Source organism: Mus musculus, chromosome 11 (assembly GCF_000001635.26).
Source record: "Mus musculus strain C57BL/6J chromosome 11, GRCm38.p6 C57BL/6J".
Lineage (NCBI taxonomy): Eukaryota > Metazoa > Chordata > Mammalia > Rodentia > Muridae > Mus > Mus musculus.
In genome coordinates, this window is record NC_000077.6 from 102,238,959 (window position 1) to 102,265,183 (window position 26,225).

Below are 26,225 nucleotides of genomic sequence, written 5' to 3' on the forward strand. Positions count from 1 at the left end.
GTTCCTCCCTAACTGCTTGGGAGTCCAGGCCACATGGATTCAACAGTGCAAGTATCAGCTCTTGTCAGATGTGTGCCACATGTCTGTAGTCCCATACAGACTATCGTCTCTGGGCAGAGCATGCCCCAAGCATGCTGGGAGAGGACAGAGGATGTAAAAGTACCTGCCCTAGAGAAACCTGCCATCATTTGGGGGGGTGGTTTTTTAAAGATTTATTTATTACATTTATATGAGTATGCTGTAGCTGTCTTCAGACACACACCAGAAGAGGTCATCAGATCCCATTACAGATGGTTGTGAGCCACCACATGGTTGCTGGGAATTGAACTCAGGACCTCTTGAAGAGCAGTCAGTGCTCTCAACTGCTGAGCCATCTCTCTCCAGCCCTGAAACCTTGCCACCTTACGGAAACAAGATGACATGTCCCCTGCGTGACAGAGCTCACCTCTGACTATAGAAGTTCAGGCAAATCGCTTTCCCTCTCTGAGCAGCAGTTTCCCCCTCATGATTAGAGTCAGACTCCAAAATTTTGGAATTTTGACATCATAAAACAATGGAAAATTAGACCCAATGGATTGAACACCCTTCGTGGAGATGTATGGACTATTTGTGTATGTGTGTGTGTGTGTGGGGGGGGGGTTGACAACATAGTCTCTCTATGTAGTCCTGGCCCAAAGTCAGGTGTAGTAGTCTTCAACTATAATCTTAGAAGTTGGGGATCTGAGGCAAGAGGATGGTAAAATCAAGGGTACCTTGGGTTATTATTTGGAATGCAGGCTCAAAACAATGAAAGAAAAAACTTGCCCAATGCTCTCTCCAATAAGTAACCTTGACACACATTTTTCAACCCCCCTTTAATAAATCTCTACTGAGATTTTTTTTTTCTTTACGGGAAGTGGATCTCAGGGCTTCCGACCTGCTGGCCAATTGCTTTGCTGTATGCCCACATCTTTTTATTGGAGAAAGGGCATTGCTGAGTTGCCCAGGTTAGTCTTACATTGAAGTCCCCTGAGACTGGAGAGACGGCTCAATGGTTAGAGCACCAGCTGCTCTTCCATAGGACACAGGTTTGATTCCCAGCATCCTCCATGTGGCAGCTCGTAGCCACCTATCTAACTCTAACCCTAGGCTATTCAATGCTCTCTTCTGGCTTCCCTGGCAAAACATCCACGCACATAAGACAAAAATAAATAAATAAATAAAAATAAAAATAGTTTATTTAAAATAAAAACAGAAAACCCATACACATAAAAATTTTTGAAAGGGTCGGGTGGTGGTGGTGCACACCTTTAATCCCAGCACTGGGGAAGCAGAGGCAGGTGGATTTCTGTGAGGTTGAGGCCAGCCTGGATTACCTAGGAAGTTTCAGGATAGCCAGGACTACAGAGACACCCTGTTTTAAAAAACAAACAAACAAAAGAGCCAAGCATGGTGGCGCATGCCTTTAATCTGAGTACTCCAGAGGGAGTGGCAAGTAGATCTTCATGTGTTCTAGGCCAGCCTGGTCTATGAGTTCCAGGACAGCCAGAGCTGGTACGGAGAGAAACCTTGTCTCTAAAATCAAAAACAAAAGCAATTTTTTTTTTCTTTAAACAGTTCAAGTGAGATCAGGAGTCAGAGACAAGGAAATATCTGAATTCAAGGCCACCCTGGTCTCCAGAGTGAGTTACAGGGTGGGCGGCTAGGGCTACACAGAGAAACCCTGTCTTGGAAAACAAAACAAAACAACGCAGTTCTAGTGGGATGGCCTATTGGGTAAAGGGACTCACCACCAAGTTCGATGACCTCAGGACCCACAGGATGAAAGGAGAGAACGAAGGCCTGCCCCCCCCCTGCACTCTGGCACGAAGATTCACACAAATAAACAAATGATTTTTAAAAAATTTTAAACTCAAAACAAAAGTGATTTGCCAACTCTGTTGCAACTTGAGCATTGCAGAGACTGAGGCAAGAGAATCGAAAGTTCAAGTCCAGTCTATGCCACATAGTGAGACCCTGTCTTAAAAATGAAAACAAACACTCTAACAACAAAAAGACATTTGCCAGGCTGTCTGCCACAGAGATCAGTCTTCCAACCTGATGGGCTGCTAGGTTCCCAAATCAAGCCTAAGGTCTAGAGATAAGGTGTCGAAATAAATAAATTAATTTAATTAAATAAATCCTAATCCTATTAAGCCTGGGGTCCTTATTCCTGCAGGATCCTTGGATCACGGACACAGACTTGCAGATGACTGTTCTTGCAACCTAACCTCTCTCCCAGGTTGATTCTACAAAGCAGGGAGCGTGGATGGGGAACCCAGGTGCTGCAAACACCTTGGAGGCAAAGATCATTTCCAGGGCAGTAGGTAAACGCCGGGTCAGTGTGGTTAAACCAGGTCAGTGAGTGAGTGTGACTAAAACCAGAGATCCAGCCAGGAGAAGAGGGCTAGGGCTTACCTTTGACCTTCTCCAAAGCCAGCTCTCCACTCAGACACTGCATGCCAAGCTCAACAGCCCAACCAGGAAGGTATCAGGGTCCACTTTCACAGATAAGGAAAATGGTGTTTAAAGGTCTAATATAGCTGCAAAGTGCCAGAGCTCAGACTATGCTAGGTCTTGTTCGTTCATGACAGTCTTATGTAACCCGGTCTAACCTCACAAGCACTGTCTATCAGAGGCTGACCTCCGGTGTCTGATTCTCCTGCCTGCACCTTCCAAGCGCTCACAGCTAGTGCTGAGACCACTGTCTTCTTGTACGGGTGTTTTCCACAGAGGGGATGGAGTTCACCAACTAAACCAGTGCTTAAGCTCGGTTCTGGACTCCAATAACTAGGAATCAAACCCTACATCTTTACACCCTGGGTTTAGGGTTTCTGGAAAGTTCCTGAAATCTCCATAGCTTTAAGTCCATTCTAAAGGTAAGGATGAGCCTAAAGATGTCACTCAGAGGTAGAACCTAATCTTTGGAAAGGGCCTGGGTTCAATCCTTGCCATTATTTAAAAAGGGGAGGATGGGGCTAGAGAGATGACTCCGTGGCTAAGATCACTTGCTGTTCTTCCAGAGGAACTTGACTCTATTCCCAGCGCATACATCGCAGCTCACAACACTCTGTAATTCCAGTTCTATGGGAATTAGCGCCCTCTTCTGGCCCCCATCCACACTGCATGTATATAGTGCGCATACAAGCAGGGAAAACACTCAAACACATTTAATATAAAAAATTTTAAAGTAGTTTTGGGGTTTTTGTTTTGTTTTGTTTTGTTTTGTTTTGTTTTGGGTGGGACAGGGTTTCTCTGTGTAGCCATGGCTGTCCTGAAACTTGTTCTGTAGACAAGGCTGGCCTCAAACTCATTGAGATCTGCTTCTGCCTCTGTTTCCTGAGTGCTGGGATTAAAGAAGTATGCAGTCACCCCCAGACTTATTTAAATGGTTTTAAATTGGAAAACTAGGCATGATAGCACACGCTTGAATCCCAGGATGTGGAAAGGAAGATCGAGAGTTTGAGGCTAGCCTAAGTTGCATGAGACCTTGTCTCAAAAAACAAAATGGCAATAATAACTGTAGCCACCCCAAGGGCCACTGGGAAGATTAAACACCAGGGTGCAGGTAAAGTGGACATGTTAACTGTTGTTCTGTCTCTCTGCTGCTGGGCACATGTGTGTTCATGCGTGTGCCATGGCCCTGTTGCTTGAAGGCGAAGGAACGTGTTCCAGATTTTATGAGTGAAGGACTTTTGTTTGGGGAACCCTAGGTCCTTGTGAATTGCTGGAAGAAACAGATGTGGTAACCTCTGCTCTTGAGAGAAGCCCCTTTAGTGTTGGGGAAGACGTGATGTGGTGTTGGGTGGCGCCTTGAACTGTCCCTCACTTACTAAACGTCTCCGAACCACCAGTGCCATATCTGTAAAATGGAGTATATGTTCTCTACCTTCTAGAGGTGCCAGGAGAATCATCGCATATGCAACGAAGCCTTTCAAAGCCAAGTGTGGCTCTCCACCTGTTTGTTGCCAGTTCCCAAGGCCCATGTTTGGTGGCTCACAACTGCCCACAGTTCCAGATGCAAAGCGGCCAATGCTCCAGCCTCCAGGCAAACCTCTGCGCCCATTCTCACACGCATGCGTAACTGTAGCCACCCCAAGGCTACACAGCCAGGGCTACACAGAGAAACCCTGTCTCGAAAAACCAAAAAGAAAAGAAAAAAAAAAGTCATGAACTCTGATTGTAGAGAACTCCTGGGAAAGGGAACCAAGAAAGAAACAGAGGGACACAAACAAGTTCTTAAACCCATAATGTAAAAGGATAATTGTTAATAATTAGATAATGTGCACACAACTAAAGAAAAACCCCAAGAGGTATTTATTAAAAATAAAATAGTTAAACTTTATGTATAATGGACATACAATTACCAAACTTCAAGCATGAGATTTATCAGTTTGAAGTGTGCAATTTAATAGTTTTTAGTAAGTTTACCAAATTGCTACAATCCAGTTTTAGAGCAGACTTATCACCACAAAGAACATCCTTTTCAGTTAATCTTCGTTACCATCCCCACAGATGGCTTTTTAAATGTTTAATAAGTTAATTTTTTTTCTATAAAAAGTCATGGGGCTGGGGTGATGGCTCAGCAGTTAAGAGCACTGGCTGCTTGCTCTTCCAGAGGTCCTGAGTTCAATTCCCAGCAACCACATGGTGGCTCACAACCATCTGTAATGAGATCTGATGCCCTCAACAGTGTACTAATAAAATAAATAAATAAACATTTACAAAAAAAAAAAAAAAGTCGCCAGGCGTGATGGCACACGCCTTTAATCCCAGCACTCAGGAGGCAGAGGCAGGCAGATTTCTGAGTTCGAGGCCAGCCTGGTCTACCGGCTTAGATATTTTTACTTTGTATGTGTGTTTTGTATGCATGTATGTGCACCATATGAAAGCCTGGTACCAAAAAAAAAAAAAAAAAAAAAAAAGCCGGGCGTGGTGGTGCACACCTTTAATTCCAACACTCGGGAGGCAAAGGCAGGCAGATTTCTGAGTTTGAGGCCAGCCTGGTCTACAAAGTGAGCACCAGGACAGTCAGGGCTGTACAGAGAAACCGTCTTGAAAAACAAAAACAAAACAAAAATCGGCTGGGCGAGGTGGCGCACGCCTTTAATCCCAGCACTCGGGAGGCAGAGGCAGGCGGATTTCTGAGTTCGAGGCCAGCCTGGTCTACAAAGTGAGTTCCAGGACAGCCAGGACTACACAGAGAAACCCTGTCTCAAAAACACCAAAAAACAAAAACAAAAACAAAAACAAAAAAAAACAAAAAAAAAAAACAACAAAAAAAGAAAGCCTGGTACCCCACAGAGGTCAGAAGAGGATCCCACAGAAGAGTTAGGAGCCAATATGTGGGTGATCAGACCCACCCTCCTCTTTCTCTTCCTCCCTCCTCTCCCTCCCCCTCCTCCTTCTTTCCCCCCCCTCCCCCTCCTCCTCTCCCTCCTCTTCTTCTTTTATAACTGAGCTACATGTCCCTGCTTAATTCTGGTTTGGTTTGGTTTAGTGATGGGATCATATCCCTAGGCTTCCTATGTATCAGGAAAACATGCTATCACTGCATTGCTCTTTTAAGGGTGGCTCAGTCAGCTTCATGGAACCCAATAGTCCCAGGAACCTCAGGGATTATCCAGTCCAAGAGGGGAAGGCTGAAAGATGCCAGGAAAAGGATGTGCAAAGGAGAGAGGCCATTAGATCCTGAAGATGGTCAGGCAATGGGATGACACTGTGTGGGACTACCTAGGAAAATAGAGGAACGCGCCTGTTCTGCCCCTATGCCCTACTCCCCACCAGCCATAGATGCTCCGGCCAACACTCTTCAAGCAACTCCTTTCTTCTGGCCATGTTTGTCTTGATCCTCTTAAGCAAGCTAGATGCCAGTCCTTGGGACCAGCCAGCTGCAATTCCCCCAAGCCCTGTCTCACCTGCACACCCCTGACTGGGTTGGCTTCGCTGCCAAAGGGAGAAAAAAAAAAAAACCTTACCCAAGCGGCCAGCTTCCCTACCCCCACCCCCGCTAACCCCGGCCTTAATGAATCCACTGAATTCGTTTTGGAGAGGTGGGTGTTGGATGCATCTGTCCTCGAGAGATCCTGTGATGACTCACACGCCACCAGAAGAGAGAGGGAAAGGGGGGCTAAGGGATGAATGGATTGCAAGTCAAAAGGAAAGGGAGGAGGAGAGGCGCTCGGGTGCCTCGATTGGTCCGCGTCAATTTCTTCCCAACATCTGCAGTGCGTGGGGCTGAGTGATCCCACCGCAGGGTGGGGGTAGCCGCTGCGAAGCTGGCTGACGTTCGCTTCCCGCCTGCTGGGCCGGCTGCGAGCAGTTCCTCAATGACTCACCGCATTGTCAGGCTGATTCACTGCTCCGCTGGGGCCTTGAAAGAGGGGGGCACAACCCTCTCTGTACGTCTTACACGCGCGCACTCACACGCGCACACACGCATATACGCGCAAGTGGGGCTACGGCAGGGCTTCTTATATGCTAGGGTCAGCACCCCATCAATAAATTCCCGTGGTAGAGAGAAGATAGTCTTTATCACCTGGTGCATTGGAGAATGAGCTTGGAATTTCTGTCTACTAATATCCCCGTCGCTATTTCCATGAAAATTAAACACCATTAAATCTTCAGCTCCTTAGTGGAACTAGCCACGTTGCACGTGTCTGAGATCCAGGAGGGGCTAGTGGCCATCCCAACGGACAGTGAGTTTATACAGAATACATTTCCATAGGCATCCAGTTCTATTGAACAGCTGGTTTACATATAGGGAGAGCTCACTAACTGAATCTTTTTGTACACAGCCACCCAGACAGCGCAGCCCTTCCCCCGGGCTCCCATATGTGGCCCACAACGCACATCGAATTACACACACACACTCAACATGCAACACCCACCCACCAACACGACACAAAACCCTGCGTGTGTACACACTGTCTCTTTTGTCTGCCACTGTCCGTAACAAGGCATTATAAATACAGGCATCAAACTGGTTTGCATACAATTGTTCATATGATAAAAAAAACAAACACAACCATGAATTAGGGGAAAATGCGTTTGCAAACACGCCAAAATAGATACAAACCCAAGCCATGTGGTTCCCATAACAATTCCCCCACACAAGTTTGCAAACTAAAGTAGAGGGGGAGGGAATCCACGTTTGCTGAGACCCTGCCAACATGCCAGACACGGAGTTAGCCATTTCAATGCAATTCATCTCATCTCACAGAAAAAACCTACAAAGAGGCAGAATTCTGTTTTCATAGATAAAGCACTAAAGAAAGGCTCTGAGAGTAAAGTAACTTACTCAAGATTGTATGCAGTTAGCGGGAGACTCGAACGTATTTTTTTCTAACTCCATAGCAAACGCAGCAAGCTGTTTTCAACCCCCCCTCCCTCCATGGCATGTGTATGCTCATGAGTTTCCTTTGTACTTAAGAAAACTCCTTCATCAGCCAATGGCAACTTCTTGTGGAAGTGGGCCTAAAGTTGCCCAATTCTTTCCTGACAAAGGCGTTGAAGTCATTAAACAAATGCTTGCACCACGGTGTCTGCCTCATACTAAGTGTTTAGTCACAAAAGCTGCAAGAGCCAGGCAAGGTGATACACACACATAATCCCAACACTTGGGGAAGCTGAGGCAGGTGGATTGCTGCAAATTCAAGGTCATTCTGTGACACATTTGGGACCCTGTTTCAACTCTCCCCTCCTACAAGAGGAAAGCCAAATGACCTGACCCTAAATAAAAGTAAACAGTCCATCAGGGGGTGTGTGGAGGAGACCCTGAAGAGAATACAGGACACTCAGTAGACACCAGTTATGACATAGGTAGGTCCTGAATACAGAGACTAGAGAACAAAGAAAACGTTTTGAAAACTGGGTGTAGTGAAACATGCCTTTAATCCTAGCACTTTGGAAGCAGAAGCCCTGTCCAAGAAAAAAAAAAGAGGAAGAAAGAAAAAAGAAAAAGAAAGAAAAGAAAGAGGACTGAGAGATGGCTTAGCAGCTCAGAGCAATGTCTGCTCTTCCAGAGGTCCTGAGTTCAATTCCCAGCACCTACATGGCAGTTCACAGCCATCTATGAGGGGATCTGATGCCCTCTTCTGGCATGCAGGTGTACATGCAGCTGAGCACTCAGACATAAAATCAACAAAAATAATTTTTTTTTAAAAAAGGGAAAAAAACGTAAAAAGAAAAGGGCATTAGCTGAGCACAGAGGCGCACACATGTAATCCCAGGAGGATGTGTCAGAAGGGAATGTTCTAGGCCACCCTTAGCGATGAGACCTTTTCGAGGAAGGGAGGGTGGAGAGGGAGAAGCAAGAAGTATGCTAAACTCTTTAATGACTGGGTTTGAGAGCAGTGGAAACTCAGACCGACTAGGAATAAGTTCAGAAATGGAAAACCTGGGTTCTGGGATGTAGGCTGGAAGCAGATCAGAGGACTCAGACAGAGCAGGATGACAAGCTCAGTATAGGGGGAGGGTCCCAGCACTGTTAATTTTGTTTAACCTGGAATGATAACAGCCAAGAGTCCTGGAGTACTATGTGATTCCAGGTATGACCCTGACCAAGCTCACATGCTCACATAGCAAAGAGGAGGTAGAGTTGAGAGCCTATGACCCAGCTATCGAGACTTCAGCATCTACAGTTTAACTGCTATACCATTTTGCTTCCTAGAATTCCAGGGGACTGAGGGTTTTTTTTTTGTTTTGTTTTTTGTTTTTTTTTTGGTTTTTTTTTTTTTTTTTTTGACAGGGTTTCTCTGTGTACCCCTGGCTCTCCTGGAACTAACTCTGTAGACCAGGCTGGCCTTGAACTCAGAAATCCGCCTCCTTCTGTGCTGGGATTAAAGGCGTGGGCCACCACCACCTGTCTGGGACTGAGTTCTTGACTAGAGGCTTCAGGAAGACAACCCCCCTATAATTATGTGCAAAGCATCATGTGTTTGTACACATGTGCCTTGTTCTGAGGAAGAATCCACCAATTTAGTCATATTTCTATGGCTCAGACGGCTACTGTGCTCTGAGGAAAAGACACACCCTGTCTTTCCCGGATCTCTTCATTCAGTCTTACTTGCCTTATATGCTTGAGCCAGGCCTTACCTTCCAGTCCCTGCATGGCCTCCAAAGTAATTTTGTTTATGTTTTTGTTTGTTCGTTTTTTCTGCAGTGTATGTATGTATGGTAGCTGGGACCAGAGTCTTGAAGACGCTTAGTACAATGTTGACCATTGGAATGCACTCCCAGCTTTCAGGCCTATTTTTCTAACATGCAAAGAAGGCACACATTTTTCTGTCGTAGAAACTCTTTAGGGCTGGGCGTATTATTAGCTTAGTGTTGAACATTTGCTTAGCACGTGCAAGGCCCAAAATCGTTCAATCCCTCCTCATTCACCAGAGGATGATGGCGCATGAGGCTCTCTACCTTTTCCTGTCTCTACCAATCAGCTTGGCCTACAAAGTGTGAACCCCCCCCCCCCCCCCGCCGCCCTCCCCGGTTCCATCCCTAGCACCACATAAAACCAGCCACCCCAGCGTTTGGGAGGTAGAGGAAGAACAATATGGAGTTAAGGTTATTTTCGGCTACAAAGTGAGTTAGAGGGCAGCCTGGGCTACACGATCGGCTGCGTTCTGGTGAGGATGAAGTCACTCTCAAATCACCAGTGTGCTCAACAAAAAAAAAAAAAAAAAAAAAAAAAAAAGAAGGGAGAATAAAGTGTATAAGATTTCTCCAAGCTCCCTTTCAACCAGAACGTGGCAGCCGGCTGGACTAGAGGGACCGCTTGGGGGCGACCGAGAGACCTTTGATTTTCCCTTTAAGGCTGCGGCGGAAGGCCCGAGGAAGAAGGACTTTGTGTCGGCAGGATAAAAATTGGTGCCTTCCCTTTAAGGGGGCGGAGCTATTGTTTTGGCGGCGGCTTTGAAAGCCGCTCTGGGTGCACGTTCTTAGGCGCCCCTCTCTCAGTTTCCGCTGCGGTCTTAAAGACGCTTCTCTTGGACCTTGCTCTGGGAATGCGACCGGACATAGTTCCCTACTCTACGTCTGGGTCGAGTTGGAGGTGAACCCTTGAGTCTGACACGGCCGGGCCGACCCGCCGGCCCGAGCCCACGGCCTGTCGTTATGGTAATGCCGCGTCTAAGCCGCCCGGGCTCTGGGGAGGAGGCGTTCCAGCCCCGGGGAAGCCGGACTCCGGGTTGGGCTCCGGGCTCGCTAGTCTGCTAGGACGGGATCTGCCTGGTAGAGACTGAGTGTAGTCTGCAGACCTGGGGGCTAGGTAGGAAGGGCGCGCAACGCGCAGGAGACCTTGTGAAAGGTACCTCCCCCGGACATACAGACCTACAGACAGACAGAAAAATAGTCATCAATCCCTGCGAGCCCAAACGTCACTGGCTTTTGGAATCTTTGCCCCCAACCTCGTGATCTTGGGGTGACTAACATTCAACTCTCCTCTCCCTCCTTCCCTTCCTCTCCTCCTCCGCCTCCTCCTCTGTTTTTATTTTTTTGGGAGGAGGGTGGGTCCTTGAAACAGGCTTTCTGCCCCTGGCTATCCTGTAACTCAGTATGTAGATTAGGCTGGCCTCGAACTCAAAGTTCTGCCTTAGGCGTTCTGGGAATTAAAGGCAGCAGCTACCATGCCACACGCCCTCAATCCCCCACCAAAAACCCAGGCTGTGGGTGTGACACTCGTCTGAGTCTGCTGTCCAGGAAGAAGAACCGTAGACTGGGGCAGTCCACACTCTTGGCAACTTTGCCTTTGGCTTTGGTCCTCTGTAGAAAGAAATCACTGGCTTGATCCTCAGAAACAAGGGTTTCAGGCAGGGTCCTTTCTTGTGTTGGACCAACCTTTGAGATTCTGTTGCAGAATACTCAGGCCTGTTTCCAGAGGTGGTGTAGGCAAGTAATCCCATCCTTTGGGAAAGGAAAGGGTCAGGAGTTCAAGGTCAGGGGCTGGGGAAGTGGCTGAGCAGGTAAAAGGTGGTTGTCTCTGATGCCTCAGTTACATCCCTAGGACCCATAGGGTGGAAGAAGCCGACTCCCTCAAGTTCTTTTCACCTTCACACCCATGCAGTAGTGTACCCCACCCCCACTAAATCAATCATTTTTTTTATATAAGATTTGAAAATTACCTTTATCAACATAATAATGACTTGAGGCCAACTTGGGCTACTTGAGACCCTTATGCTGACCCTGCCTTTGTCTCCCTTAGCAGTCGCCTCTCTTTTACTATCTCCCCTTTCTAGGAGTAGTTCAGATAAACTGTGTGTGTGCATTATATGTATATATGTGTATATATATATATTTTTTTTTTGGTTTTTTTTTTTAAAGAAAGTATTTTTTTGGTTTTTTTTTTTTAAAGAAAGTTTTTTTTTTTTTTTTTTTTGGTTTTTCGAGGCAGGGTTTCTCTGTGTAGCCCTGGCTATCCTGGAACTCACTCTGTAGACCAGGTTGGCCTCGAACTCAGAAATCCGCCTGCCTCTGCGTGCTGGGATTAAAGGCATGCGCCACCACGCCCGGCTCGAGTATTTTTAAGTCTTTAGCTAAATCGAATTTCTTCTCTTTTCCCTCTTCCAGTACTAGCCAGACACACCAGAAACCCAGTATACTTGAGATGGTCACATTAGAGCTGGGGAAAAGGTTGTAGTGAATACAGGATGATGCTGCGGGCGGTGGTTTCCCTCCGGTCTCAAGTGCTTTGTTTTCTTTTTCAGACGTGTGGTTTTCAGAAGTTGTTTTCTGTGGAAGAGGACTTTGAAGATGAGGTAGGGAACTGTTGGTGACCTGGACTAGCAAAAGATGCCCTGAGATGGAGACACAGCCAAGTTCAGGACCTTTGAAGCAGTCCCAGCAGGCAGCTTTCAATGGACATATCTTTCATCTTTTCTTTTTTTTTTTTTAATCTATCTCAGGCTAAAAGTGTAAATAATTGTAAGCAAGGACCAACTTGGTGCTACTTGCTTGTATTGTAGTTCCAGTACGTAAGAGGCTGAAGCAGGAAGGTAGGAACCCAAGGCTGGCGTGGGGCTACATAGAGAGACTCTGTCTCAGCAACAACAGCATATTCATCTGTCTTTGTTTGCAGTATGTTTCCGGCACACGGTTTCTCTGTGTAGCCCTTGCTGTTCTGGAACTCGCTCTGTAGACTTGACTAGCCTGGAGCTCACAGATGTTTACCAGTCTCTGCCTCCCAGAGTCCTGCGATTGAAGGCCTGCATTGCCGCTGCTGGCTGTATTCAACTGTCTTAAAAATAAAACAGGCTAGATGTGGTGGTGGTGTATGCCTTTAATGTAGGCAGCACTCGGGAGTTAGAGGCAGGCAAATCTCTTGAGTTCTAGGACAGCCAGGGCTATGTAGAGAGACCCTGTCTCAAACAAAAGAAAAAAAAAGTCCAGAGTGTGAGTAAGTGGGTCCAGGTCCCTGCTTATCTTAGAGCCCTGACCTAAATGCTCACGCTCTCAATAAAACCAGGTACCTGAGGTCACCTGTGATTCCAGCATTTGCTAGATGGAGGCAGAGGCATCATAAGTTCAAGGTCCTCGGCCGCATAGAGAATTCAGAGCTGTTCTGGGCATCATGAGATCCTGTCTCAAAAGAAAAGAAGAAAAAGAAAGAAAACAAACAAAAACCAAACTAACTCCCTAATTCTAACTGTCATGTCTTTAATTATAAAGGCCTTCCTGGGAGCTGTCTGGAGGGTGATTTCATTCACTTTTATAATAGCATGCCTGAAGGGGGAGGAACGTTTATAGAGAGCCGCCTCAGGGAGGAGGCCGCACAGTTAGCAGGATGATGTGAGACCCGAGGGCACCAACTGGCCTGTGACCCGGGCAGATAGATCACTTCATACTCCGGCCTCCCACTTTGTCTTCTCTAGAATGAAGGGCATTGTTGTGTTCCTCTCTTCCTTCTCAGAAGAAAAGAAATTAAATGAGACACACAGTCAACATTTTGGAATCACCCTCATGTAAGGCCTACCCCATGCCACTTACGTGAGAATTTCTGGCAGAGAAACTTCTTCAATAAGTCACCTACCGCTGGGAGGTGGTGGCACACGACTTTAATCCCAGCACTTGGGAGGCAGAGGCAGGTGGATTTCTGAGTTCAAGGCCAGCCTGGTCTACAGAGTGAGTTCCAAGACAGCCAGGGCTACACAGAGAAACCCTGTCTCATAAATAAATAAATAAATAAATAAATAAATAAATAAATAAGTCACTTACCGGCCAAGGGAACCAGGGCAAATCCCTCTGTTCTGTGGCCTCCCTGGGCGATTTCCAGCCGGAGTTTGGTTTTCAAACCATTGAGCCACATCCCGAGCTCCCCCCAAAGAGGAGTTACTGGGTGTGTTGTGTTGCCGCTTGTTTCTAGACAGGTTCTCTCTGGGGAGAAAAGGCTCCCCTTGAGTTGGAAACCATCCTGCCTCAGCCTCCAGAGTCCTGGGATTACAGGCCTGTGACAGTGAGCCTGCCTACAGAGGTGTTCAAGTGCCGTCAGAGACACCAAACCAGTGTCTGCAGTGGTCTTCGTATCCAGATCCAGTGGTGTAGTTTCATCTAGGACACTGGACATCTCTACCTTGATTTGCCGGCCTCTGCTTCCTGAGTGCTGCATGCTGGGATTAAAAGCTCACTCTTCACATGCAGCAGAACCCACTTGTTGCTTCTAAGTCTCTCTCTCTTCTCTCTTTCTTCTCTCTCTTCTCTCTCTTTCTCTCTTCTCCCTCTCTCTCATTTTCTTTTTTTGTAATTTGATTTATGTGATATTCTTTTTTTCTTAAGAAGTGTTTTATGTATATGAGTACACTGTAGCTATCATTAGAAACACTATTATAGATGGCTGTGAGCCACCTTCTGGGTACTGGAAATTAAACCCAGGACCTCTGGAAGAGCAGTCAGCTTTTAACTGCTGAGCCATCTCTCCAGCCTCCTCAGTTCCTCTCTTAAGCAAATGGTGTAGGGATGGGGGCTCAAGTGGGGTCTAACCTTATTTTTTGACCAGTCCAAATCTCCCGTTCTTTTCTTTCTTTTTTTTTTTTTTTCCTAGACAGGGTTTCTCTGTGTAACCTTGGCTGTCCTGGAACTCACTTTGTACACCAGGCTGGCCTCGAACTCAGAAATCCACCTACCTCTGCCTGGTTCTTTCCTTTTTTAATTTTTAGTTTATGTATACATTATGTGTATATCTGAGTGTGTACATGTTCATGTGGAAATTTCTAGAAGCCAGAAGAGAGCATCAGATCATCTGGCTCGGAAGTGACAGACAGTTGTGGGTCACTGGACATGAGTACTGGGATCAGAACTCAGGTACTCTGGAAGAGTAGTGATTGCTCTTAACCACCGAGGCATCTCTTCAGCCTCAGCAAGTCTCAGACTCTGCATTCATTCTGTACCTATACAGAGAGCCATTGTAAGAATTCTCTGAGGGTTCTAGTAAAATACCTGAGTGCACCTGACACCCAGGGAAGTTACAGGTGTCTGTTTTTGTCATATAGCAACTTGATCTTTGTGGTCACAGACTATTCAACTACCAACTTTTTCTGTCTGTTGTTGTAGTATGTTTGTTTGTTTTTGTGGTTTAGGGTTTTTGTTGTGGTGGTGGTGGTGGTTTTGTTTTATTTTTTTCTTTTTCTTCAAGATGGTTTCTCTGTGTAGCCCTCGCTGACCTGGAACTACTTTGTAGACTGGACTGGCCTCAAACTCATAGAGATTCTGTTTTGTTTTTAACAAGACAGAGTCTCTCAGTGAGATTGAGCTGACCCCAAAATGTGTGGAGGAGGACACTAACTCCGAATCCTCCTGCCCCCAGGGTTCACTGCAGGGGTGACGATGTGCTACCACCTGGTCTTCACTGGATGTTTGCACTGCCAGCTTTGTCAAGACATGTCCCTGCCTTTAACTTTCAGTTTGGCAGATGTGTCATTAGAGGCTGAGAAGGAACTAGGGTCCTAGCAGGTGACAGAAGACGCCAGGGTAATAATGGAATCCGACTGAGTGATTCTGATTCTTCACACTTTTGTTCCTTAAAAATGGCAGACCAGTCTCTTTCTTTGGCTAAGTGTCAGCTCTCTGGAGGGAAGGGGACCAGCAAGCCTCAGGGTGAGGAGGAGGGACTTCTGGTCCTGTTGTTGTTGTAGCCCTGGGGTTTGCTGGAGGGTGGCCTGACAATGGGGAGCAGTGGTGGGGGGTGGGGGGGGTGGCTAGTCCCTTCTTGTCACTTAATCAGCAGTTCTGACTCAAAATACGCTCAGAACAGGTCTGCTGCACTTGAAGGTGTCAGTCTCACCTTGCCTCCCAAATGCACTCAGGACTTAATTTAACTTGCCCGAGAAGCTATATTTAACTTGTGTCTATTTGGCTGGATCCAGGGGCCCTCTGTCTTCCCGAAGACTATGGGTGAGCATGCACATGGCTAGAGGTAGGGCCTGTACCAAGGGTGTGTGGCCAACAGAGTAGCTGCCACGGTCCTGGGTCCTGACTGAACCTAGCTGGTCTCCTTCAGAGGTGTGTGACCTTGTGGGGTGCCTTTGGCTCTCGGTGCCCTGGAATGCTTTTCCCTTGCCTTCCTCTTGGAGACTGAAGACCCCAGTGACTACCTGAAAACAGAGCCTTGGAATGCTCCTGACAAAGTCTGCTGGCCCCCTGGCTCACAGGAATAGTAAGTGATGAGAGATGTCATTGTTACCTCTCATGCCATGGCTTCTTACATGTGTATCTGCACACAGACATACTACACGCTTAAACAGTAAAGGTAGAAGGTTTTGTTCTTATTTATTTCTTGGAAGCAGTTTTAAATTCCCAGATGCAGAGACCCTGCCAAGCCCGATGGTGATAGTCCTGGCCTATAATCCCAGCACTCGGGAGGCACAGGGCTCAGGAGTTAGAGCTCAGCCTCAGAGCGACTTGAGCACGGCCAGTCTGAGCTGAGTGAGATGCTGTCCCAGGAGCAGGCAGAGTCCTGACGCAGAGGTCCACTTTCTGTCTCTTTGTAGGATTTCTTATCTGCTTTGGAGAATGCAGAGAACCACGTTGTTAGTGCACTGCCCAGGGATGCTGGGTGCCTGAGACCTGTCTCTTCCAGACCACAGGAGACTGTGCAGACACAATCCTCAAGACCAGTGCCATCATACCCCACCTCCAACCAGTCAGTCCCAAGACTGTGTCTCCCTCCCTCCAGCATGCGGGAGAACGCCAAGGCTCCACTCAGCACAGGAGTGATGTCCCTGAGACCTGCCTCCATTTCTAGCAGCAGCTTGAGTAGTCAGCAAAGAATGACGGGAGCAAAGGTGTTCCAAGAGTCGTCAGGCCCCCAGCCCTCAGCCGCACACTCTGGATATATTTTTGAGAGCCATCAACAGGGCATTGGTGACTTTGAAGCACCTGATCAAGATGACCTTGACAAGGCCCTGGCAAGCATGGAGTTCGAGGGAGCTGGCTTGGAGCTAGAAGCCGACAGTGGAGCCACCCAGATCCTGCCTGCCAAGCACTGTGAGGATCCTGTGTTGGCAAAAAAGGCCCGAGTAGCTGATCTGAGTGGATCGTTACGGAAGGAGCCTATGGTCCACTGTAGAAATCCATGGCCTTCCTTGAGACCTACGTCAGCCACAGGCAGCCTTCCTGTCCCAGCTACATCATGTGTCTCCACTTCCCAACAAAGGGGCTCCCCTGCTCCTGCACCTCAGTATCTGCCAGTGGCTGGAAGGACCATCCGAAGCAGCCCACAGAATTATGGGCCGGGCCAGCCACTTCAGTCTCCCAGAGCGTGGTCAAGTGGCAAACCCCGTTTTTCTGGACCTCAACGTCCCCACGGCAGCTCTGCAGCATTTTGTCAGGGGCCCTTGTCATCCCGAGCCCCAGTGTCTTCTGTTGAATCTCCTGTCAGCACCCCCAGAAATACTTCCACCCCAGTTACTCAGCCAGCTCTTCAGACACCTGTAGTTACCAACCACCTGGTACAGCTTGTCACTGCTACCAACCGGACACCCCAGCAGCCCTCCCGCCCCTCCATTCGAGCTAAAACCCGCCGCTTTCCTGGCCCAGCAGGACTTCTGCCTCACCAAGTGAGTGACTGGTTTTCCTGGGCTCTAAGATCCGGGGAAAGAAGCAGTAGTCTAGTCTTAGAATATCTTCACTGTCAGGAGACAGGCAAGAAGAGTGGAGAGAAAGGACTTACGAGGCCAGGAGAGATGGCTCAGGGACGGTGACACATGCTTTAATCCTAACTCTGGTGAGGAGATGAAAGCTTCCTGGGACTTGGTGACTACCAGTCTAGCATATGGGGGGTGGGGGTTGGGGGGGTTGGGAGGGTCAGCTCCAAGATAGAGACCCTGTCTCACAAAACAAAGGAGGAGCTGGAGAGATGGCTTAGCAGTTAGAGCACTTGTAGCTCTTACAGAGGACCTGGGTTCAATTCCCAGCCGCTACGTGATGATTCTCACAACCCAGGGGAGTGGACATACTGTTCTGCCCTCTGTGAGCACAGGCACATACATACATGCAGGCAAAACAGCCACACAATAAAGTCATACGTAGTTCCAAAAAGTAAAAAAACAAGGTGCCTCAGGCCTGCATAGGAGTACTGCGTCTAAGGTTGTCCTCTGGCCTCCTCGTGTGCACATACACACACACATGTATATACTGCAAAAAATAAGGCAAAACTATGGAAGTCAGAAGTCGGAAGGAAAGAAGGGGTGGCTCAGAGGTAGCACTTAGCTAGCAGATGCCAGGCTCTGAGACCCAGTCCCAACACTGATCGGGTGGAGAGGGGCATGCCCACAGGGGTTTCCTGTATTAGGTTAATCGACATGGGAAGGCCCACGTTAGTTGTGGGAGGCAGCTTTCCCTGGGCTGGGCCCTGGACTGAATGGAAAAGGGTAAAGTAGCTGAGCTGTTAGCGAGCCCTCAGCCTCTGCTTCCCCACCATGCAGACCACGGGACTGGCTGCCTCAGGCTGTTGTCACTGCCCCTGCCATGACCGAGCATACTCTGTTAGCCAAGGTAAACCTTTAAAAAAAAATGTAAAAAGTGGGCAGGAAGAGTACGTGACAATCCACCTGTGAAATCGTGCTTGAGAAACACGATTTCCGACTTTTATGTGTTTGCTGAATGTCTGTTGTTTGCTAGCCCTGGACAGGAATATTTTCTCACTCCTATTAGCCAGAGGTAGATACTGGGCAAGTTGTTTGGAAGGAGAGCAAGCTTGAAGTGCAGTGGAAGAAGCAGGGGAGAAGTTATATAGACGGTGCAGTGCTGGAAGGGGTCTTTCCCCGGCTCCCGGAGACACACAGCTCTGCCTGGCCCTTGCTTCTGGCTTTGGGTGGATGACCAGGAGGATAAAGAGGTGTATGGAGGCTCTGCAACGGGGAGAGCAGGAGCTCTTGGAGATCCCAGAACACATCAGTGTGGCTGGGGGTTGGGGGACATGAGGAAGCCGGGGTTGGAAGTGAGACAGTCCTGAGGAGTTTAGATGTAGACGGTGGTGGAGGGATGCCGTCCCTCAGACCAGTTTTGGTCTCGCTGCGGTAGGACTCTTCCTTTCTGGTGAGGGGATTAACGACCCCTGCTGTTGCATGCTCTTCCCTGGCCCTTCAAGAGAAAACCAAAGGGTGGTCTGCTCTTTGCTGCGAAGGGCCTCTGGGAAAGTGCTCAGTAACTGATCACAGATGGCTCTATTTGGGTCGCCGCCCCCTTCAGGTGGCACTGGGTCTTGCTCCTGGGGCAGCTCCAGTTTCCTTACATTCTCAAACTGATCCCCAAAGTGTCTCTTTAAAGCTGAGTGAGGCTCTTGAGACTGCGTTAGAGGCAGTGTGAGATGTGCTAATTGTCCCTGATAGTTTCCTGAACTCATTATGCAATCCAGACAAGACGCCGCACTGCACTTGTAAATACCAGCTGCTGAGCTTGCTCTCGCCTTCTCACCCCTCAGCACAGCGGGGAGAATCTGGAGGAGATCATGGTTTCCACACCCCAGACTCCGACTCACGGGGCCCTGGCTAAATTCCAGACTGAGGTAACTTCTTCTGTGTAAATCTTCACCTCCTGGGCAGCATTTGAAATCAGGGGTGTCCTGGTCTTGATGCTACTAGGCCTGGACCAAGGGGCAGGTGGAGAAGGCCTTTGGGGGAGGCAGCAGTTTATAGATGGAGAATGAGGCATGTCCTGACGTCATGCCTCAGCCTTCTCTTGCATCTGAGAACTCTGGGCCCGGCTCGCTGCATCTTTCCTTAGGGAAGAAGGGTAATAAGTCTTATGATATCTTGAGGACCCTCTCAAGTCTCTGGGAACCCTGCTGGGAAGACTCTGCCCTCATCTTATCTCTAGGAGGTTCCCTCTCCGTGGGTGGGGCCAGCTTCCCTCTTCTCTCCTGGTGCTCTAATTGACTTACTCTGTCTTCAGAGCCACCATTGGTTTTGGTTTTCACCTTATTTTTTGCTGCAGCTCCCCAGGGCTGCCCGTGCACTGCAGGTCCAAACCTGGCAGTAACCATCTGGATTCAAAGTCGTTGCTGATAGAAGGCAGCTGCTGGTTAAAACCAGGGCATCAAATACAACATCACTGCGTTCAAAACAGCTAGGACGCTTTGTGAGCCTATAAACACAAATATAAATATGTACTGGGAGCCCTTATCCCTAAGACTTCCAGACAGTTAGATGCATAGATTAAGAGCCCTTGTTGCTTTTGCAGTGAACCCTTATTGGGTTCCCAGCATCCACGATGGGTGGCTCACATCTGCCTTGTCACACCAGCTGTAGGCAATCTATCGCCCTCTTCTGGCCTTTGAGAGTACCTGCTTGCTTGGGCCCTCATACATACCCATAAAATAAATAAATAAATCTTTAAAATAAAAGGATGGATAGCTTTTTGCTCTATTATAAGTAAAGTCAGGACCTGATTAGAAAAAGAAAGGAGGGGCTGGAAAGATGACTCTGTGGTTAAGAGCATCAGCTGCCCTTCCAGAGGTCTGGAGTTCAATTCCCAGCAATCATGTGGTGACTCACAACCGTCTGTAATGGAATCTCATGGCCTCTTCTGGTGTGTCTGAAGACGGCTACAGTGTACTCACGTACATAAAATAAAGAAAAATTATAAAAAAAAAAAAAAAAAAGAAAAGGAAAGGAAAGAAAGGGGAAAAAAAAAGGAGACCCTTTATTCTGGCTGCTTAGTGAAAGATGCAGAATGTAGCCAGGTTTCCAATGCCACTTTCTGTTCGTAACAGTGATTGAGAGGCAGCCATTCCCCCGCCCATCCCCCACCCCGGGGATCCACTGTTTCTCTCCCAGCTGTCTGCCTTGCCCCAGTTACGTATCCTTCCCAAGGTAGATCCACTAATGCAGCCTCCCTTGTGCTCTGTGGTACCAGATTGCTACCAGTTCCCAGGGATCTGTGGAAGAGGATTTCGGGCAGGGGCCCTGGCTCACCATGAAATCTGCTCTGGGCCTGGACGAGGGAGACCCCACCTGCTTTCTCTATACCTACAGTATTGTCATGGTGCTACGCAAGGTAAGGGTCCTGAGAAGGGAGACTCTACTGCCTGGTCCACCACTGGAAGAGACTGTGTGCCACCTCCTACCCCAGCCCTGTCCCCGGAGGGCAGCCTGAAGTCCCTTGGGTCGGATGTACAGATACAGATTGACACTGTTGATCTGTCTATCAGGAACTCCTTGCCTGTGGCCTGCCATGGTGGAGTCGGCCACAAAAGCAGATACAAAAGGAAAGAAAGCTAAGAGAGAAAAAAGGTTCTTCCAGCTTTGGGAGCAGTGTGTCCCACCAGCTGCCTTCCTCTGTCAAAAGGAAGACTGTTAGCGCCCCTGGTCGCCATGGGGAGTTACGCTGAGGCATGGCTAGCTCAGTGAGTGCCTCTCCTTGTAAGCAGGCGGCCCTCAAGCAGCTCCCCAGGAACAAGGTCCCCAATATGGCGGTGATGATCAAGTCCCTGACTCGGAGCACAATGGATGCCAGTGTGGTGTTTAAGGACCCCACGGGTAAGGAGCCGGTCCTGGGTGTTTCTTCGGCGTGACCTCCATTGAGGTCTAGAGACGAGCAGCCTGCTTCCCAGCCAGGGGCTCAGACCCTTGCAGTGCCCTTGACCCTGAGACGGAGACCTTACGGCTTTTGCAGGAGAGATGCTTGGAACGGTGCACAGAGTGCTTCTAGAGACACACCAGAGTGAGCTGAGGCCTGGCTCGGTGCTGTTGCTGAAGCAGGTAGGGAAGCCCCCTCCACCCCGGTTTGTCTTTGCTTGGCGGACTGCCCTCCCTCCATCGCCCGCCAACCAAAGAGAGAAGATAAGTTCGAGGTTGCTGGAGCTGAGAGCAGTCCTCTGGCCAGTGAACCGTTCCACTCTTGATGGGGAAATGGGAATGGAGAGTTGTATTTGGGGTGGCAAGTGGTTCTGTTATGGCAGCAAGGCTAAGGCAGCTTGGTGACTGCTGAGCTTGGTGCTGAGGGCACGAAGTGAAAGGAAAGTTGGTACCCTAAGTTCGACTGTACCGTGTTCCCTCCAGACACTGACTCCCCTTCCTAACTCCAGATTGGAGTGTTTTCTCCTTCCCTCAGAAACCACTACCTGAATGTGACACCCAACAACCTAGTCCACATTTACAGTCTAGATTCTGGAGATGGGGACTTCCTCGAGCCACCTCAGCCCTTGCCCAAGGTAAGTGGGGCGGGAGAGATGGTGACAGGCAGAGCTCCCCTGCCTGGTTTCTCTCACTTCATCTTTTCCTTGTCCCTGGAGGCAAAGGTGTGAAGGGGACGTAAAGAGATGCCTTTGGGAACAGGAGTCTCTCTGCTGCCCCTGCTCCAGCCACCTGCCAGACGCTGAGTAACAGGACCTAGAGGAGCAGCTGGTTTCCTGGTGATGCCCGAATGCCTGATCACACAGGCTTGATCATCTGAGAAGTTAGGAGTCATTTGAGAACCAGGGCGAGGGCTCCCTGGGGGTGGTAGCAGAAAATGATAGAGGGTCACATCTGCGCCAGGTGGCAATGAAGAGAACAGGGAATACAAATGGCTCGTCTGGCGAGCTGGCCCTTGCTCTGAGACTCTGCCTCCTGACCTCTGCCTCTACTAGCAATGCCCTGGAGCGTTAGTGTCTGTTTGAGCTGAAGATCACTCTAGGTAGTCCACAGGGGCAAGTGCAGAGCCCAGGCCTGATCCTGCTCACTCCATCCTTAGGAGCCTGACCTAGAGGAAGATAGGAGACCTGGGTCTTGTCCAAGCTCTTAATAATGTTTACTATGACCTTGAGCAAGCCCCATCCCTTCCCCTGTTCTTTTTTAGGGGATTGTTTTGTTTTTGTTTTCGGAGACAGGGTTTCTCTGTATAGCCCTGGCTGTTCTGGAACTCACTCTGTAGACCAGGCTGGCCTCGAACTCAGAAATCCGCCTGCCTCTGCCTCCCAAGTGCTGGGATTAAAGGCATGTGCCACCACTGCCTGGCCCTTCCCCTTTTCTTGTACCATCTGTAGAACAAGTGTTTGACTTGATGACCTCCAGGCCCTGTAGAGCTCTGATTACCTCTGATTACCTACTAACACTTCTTCCTTCTCCATGGACGCTGTGGAACCTTCACAGTCACCCACCTCTGTAACCTTCATTTTTCTTTACATTTTTTTCTTCCTTTTTTTTTTTTAAATGGAGGGTTTTGTTGGTGTCTTTGTTTAAAGGTTTATTAATTTTCTTTTATGTGTGACTGTTGCAAGTATTTTGCCTACATATATTCACATGCGTCATGTGTGTGCTTGGTGCCCATGAAGGTGAGAAGACAGCATCAGATCTGGACCTGGGGTTATAGATGGTTCTATAGCACCATGTGGCTGCTGGGAATTGAGCCTGCATCCTCAGAAAGAACAACATGTGCTCTTAACTGCTGAGCCACCTCTCCAGCCATCATAAGAGCTGATTTTAATCCCGGGCCAGCTCCTCAACACACTGGTGGATGGCCTCTTAACCTTCTACAATCGTTATACAGAGTCCCTAAAACATTAGACACTGATAGAATTTGGAAAGTCTGTTCTAGTTTAGTTGTTTGCTGTTTTGGGTAGTTGGTGTTTCAGCTTTCTCTGTCAGCTTGGGTCTGGGTGACCCTGACCCCTGCCCTATTTATTCCCTTTGTTTTTGTCCTGGGAATCCCTACCTTTGAGGTCATTTTGGTAGAGGCACCCCCACCCCCAGGGATTTCAGGATCGTTAAGCGCTGGTAACCAGATCCACTGTCCTCAGGATCTGGGAAACTCCCATGGAAGCCTCCAGCCTGATGTGGCTGCAGAGCCCACACGGGGCCTCAGAACAGCACAGAACCCAGCGGTGGCATTTCCAGAAGAGGAGCTCTCAGAGGCAGGTAAGGCTCATCCCCTCGCTCAACATCCTCTGGCCTCGCCCAGCAAGGCTGCTTCCACTCAGCTCCACCTCCTGCCTCCGGCATGTTTCCAAAACCAGAGGCAGGCTCCTTCAGCAAGGCTGCAGACCTAGTTGAGAGCTGTACCTTCAGCTACAGGAGGGAGCATCACCAACCCCTGGGTGCTTGGCACAGTCTCTGTCCCATTTCAAGTCCACCCTGCCGGTACCCAAGGAGCCATATAGCCATGTGGCCAGGGAGACTGGGACACAAACCTGGGAGGCCCAAGAGCCACTCTCAGGTGGAGCCTCCATAATCCCAAACCACTTTCTTAGCTTTTGACTTGAGAAATTCAATCCTGCCTGGCCTGGAGGCAGAAGGACCGTGGGCATGGACCTCACACCAAGCACATTCACAGTACACCAAGGTGTAAACCACAAAGCTGGTTTGTTTAGATCCTACATAGGACCCCTGTGCTAGAAGTGTCTTGTGTTGTCTGGAATCCTGCACACTCTCCGTACAACTGAGCCTGCTGCTGCTGACCCCATAGCTGTCAGAAGTTGCTGGTGGTCACAGAGCAAGTGTGGAGAGTTGGTTGCTCGCTCACACTGCCGCCCTACAGGGCGGAAGACAAATACAATTCCTGCAGTCTCCTGAGGGGCTAACCTTCACCTGTCCCTCCTCTTCATCTCAAATGGTTTTCTCAGCTGGCTCATATAGCCCAGCTCCCACAAAGCAACCTCTGGTTTTTTGAGGTAGTCTCTTCCTTTTTTTTTTTTTTTTTTTTTTGGTTTTTCAAGACAGGGTTTCTCTGTATAGCCCTGGCTGTCCTGGAACTCACTCTGTAGACCAGGCTGGCCTCGAACTCAGAAATCCGCCTGCCTCTGCCTCCCAAGTGCTGGGATTAAAGGCGTGCGCCACCACTGCCCGGCATGGAAGAGTCGTCTATGCAGTGGAAGCCAGCCTGGTCCTCACTGTCCAGCCCAAGCTTGTGTCACATTCCTGGCAAACCCTTTGCCTTAGCCTCCAAGCGCCAGCCTTATAGGCAAGCACTGCCATGCCCAGCCCACTGGGCAACTTTTTCCTTGTAAGCAAATAACAGCTCCACCTGCCCTGAGCACAGTGCTCATCACCTTAATTAAATTGTGAATCCTGCCCAGTTGGCCGGCTCCTTTCCCTCCTTTGTGGCGTTCTTGCCAGGCCTGGAGCTGGGCTCTCGGGTGTAGTTTACAGTTTGCCTTCCAGGCCCCCCATCCTGGGCTGGAAGTGGCACTGTGTACTTGGCAGCAGGTAGCACCTAAGCATGCCCACCTGGTGCAAGCTGCTGCACCTCTTTAAAGTTGGCTCACCCAGTAAAGTGGGTTTGAGTGCAGCAGCCACCTTGAGCTGCCTTGGGAAGGGCTGTTGAGGCAAAATGAGCACACAGTAAATAATCGCCGCTGCTCACAGACAGTGTAACAGTCGGTAAAGTATTACCAGGGCTGGCTGCATCGCCAGCTTCCCGTAGCACCACATCTGACAGCTCCGGGCTGGTCAGAAGCTTGCTCTCTCTCTCTCCTCCCTTCTCCTCATCCCCCTCCCCCTCCCCCTCCTCCTCCTCCTCTTCTTCATTTTATCTGTTAGGAGGCAGACCTGCCATGACACCTGTGTGAAGGTCAAAGGATGACTTGTGGGACTCAAGCCCTCTACAAGATAGGTCTGGAGTCACCCACTTGGCCATCTGGCCAGCTCTGGAACGGCCCTGTTCAGTTCCCTTTTCTTTTCCTTTTCTTTTTGTATCCGGGAGGGGTTTGTTTGTAAACAGGGTTTCTCTGTAGCCTTGGCTGTCCTGAAACTCGCTCTGTAGACCAAGCTGACCTCAGACTCAGAGACCTGCATGCTGGTCAAAGGTGTGTGGCACTCTGCCTGGCTCCTTTCATTTTTCATTCTGAGTGTCTGCCCAGGCTCTCTCTCCCACTGTCAGCCCAGGTGGGTGAACTGTCACTCCTAAGACCTGTCCCGGGCTCCCCACCCCTTCAATGAGAAAGTCACAGTGGGGAGCCTCCAGAGTCCTTCCTGCCCAACACTGCCTCTGAGCAGGAGGGAAAGGAGCCACGGAAGCATAGGGCATTCCCCATTCCTACTGGAAGGGCCCAGGGGTTGTATCCTGCCTGTTGTTGTGCGTAGTGTCATAGGGAGCCAGGGAAAGGTAGACCAGGCCACCCTCAGACCCATTGGCATGGGCAGACTGCCCCAGGGGAGCCACCTTTCTGTCCTAAATGGCAGAGGCTTCAGAGCTGAGTTTTGTGGGATCCTGTGGTTGCCACTGAATTGACCCCTGTCCACCTCCCTCTGCAGATGACCTGGATGGACTCCTGAGTGAGCTCCCTGAGGACTTCTTCTGTGAGCCCAGCAGCTAGGGCTGCCTCAAGACAGGGCATCCACCATGAGCTGGCAGCCTCTCTGCTCCCAGACAAGCTAGGTGCATCTGGGAGAGAACGCCAGTGCACTGGAGACAGCTCAAGCCCATGGTCTGATGCCTCCCATAACCACCTTGAAATGCCTAGTGATGGGCCAGACAGTGGGCTGCCTGGCTTAACGACTCGACGACTTCTTTTGGCATGGGCATCCTGGAAATCTGGCCAGGGCTTGCTCCCCTACATCCTTATCCCTCTGGCACATTGTCCTCCAGCCAATAAGAAAAGTGGGATCCTCCCACCCCATCCTAACTTTCAAGAGGCTGGACTTGATTTCCTTGTTCCTTTATTCCTCAATCCCCTGCCAGCTGAGGAGCCCAAAGGAGCCACAACCACAGCAGAGGTGACCTAAGGCCTGTTGTCCACCAGGGTGACTGTGAGGTGCAGGCTGCTGTACCTGGTTCTGAAATAAAGCGTCCCTTCCTCATTT

At 49.1% G+C, this 26,225-nt stretch overlaps 1 protein-coding gene across 5 annotated transcripts; it reads left to right on the forward strand.

The window, feature by feature from the left end:
* Positions 1 to 9,898: 9,898 nt before the first annotated feature.
* Hrob (homologous recombination factor with OB-fold) lies at positions 9,899 to 26,225 on the forward strand. Of its 5 annotated transcripts, XM_030245876.1 has the most exons (11): positions 9,907 to 10,134; positions 11,721 to 11,771; positions 15,506 to 15,661; positions 15,996 to 17,063; positions 18,929 to 19,012; positions 20,362 to 20,502; positions 20,873 to 20,984; positions 21,121 to 21,206; positions 21,533 to 21,658; positions 23,225 to 23,342; positions 25,677 to 26,225. In XM_030245876.1, the coding sequence occupies exons 4-11, from the start codon at positions 16,182 to 16,184 to the stop codon at positions 25,736 to 25,738; spliced, it is 1,611 nt and encodes a 536-aa protein (XP_030101736.1). In that variant the 5' UTR covers positions 9,907 to 10,134; positions 11,721 to 11,771; positions 15,506 to 15,661; positions 15,996 to 16,181; the 3' UTR covers positions 25,739 to 26,225. The 5 variants fall into 5 exon arrangements, with proteins under 5 accessions (XP_006533103.1, XP_030101736.1, NP_705772.3 ...); XM_006533040.2 differs by lacking the exon at positions 15,506 to 15,661 and having other exon boundaries at positions 9,899 to 10,134; NM_153544.3 differs by lacking the exon at positions 15,506 to 15,661 and having other exon boundaries at positions 9,924 to 10,134; positions 20,876 to 20,984.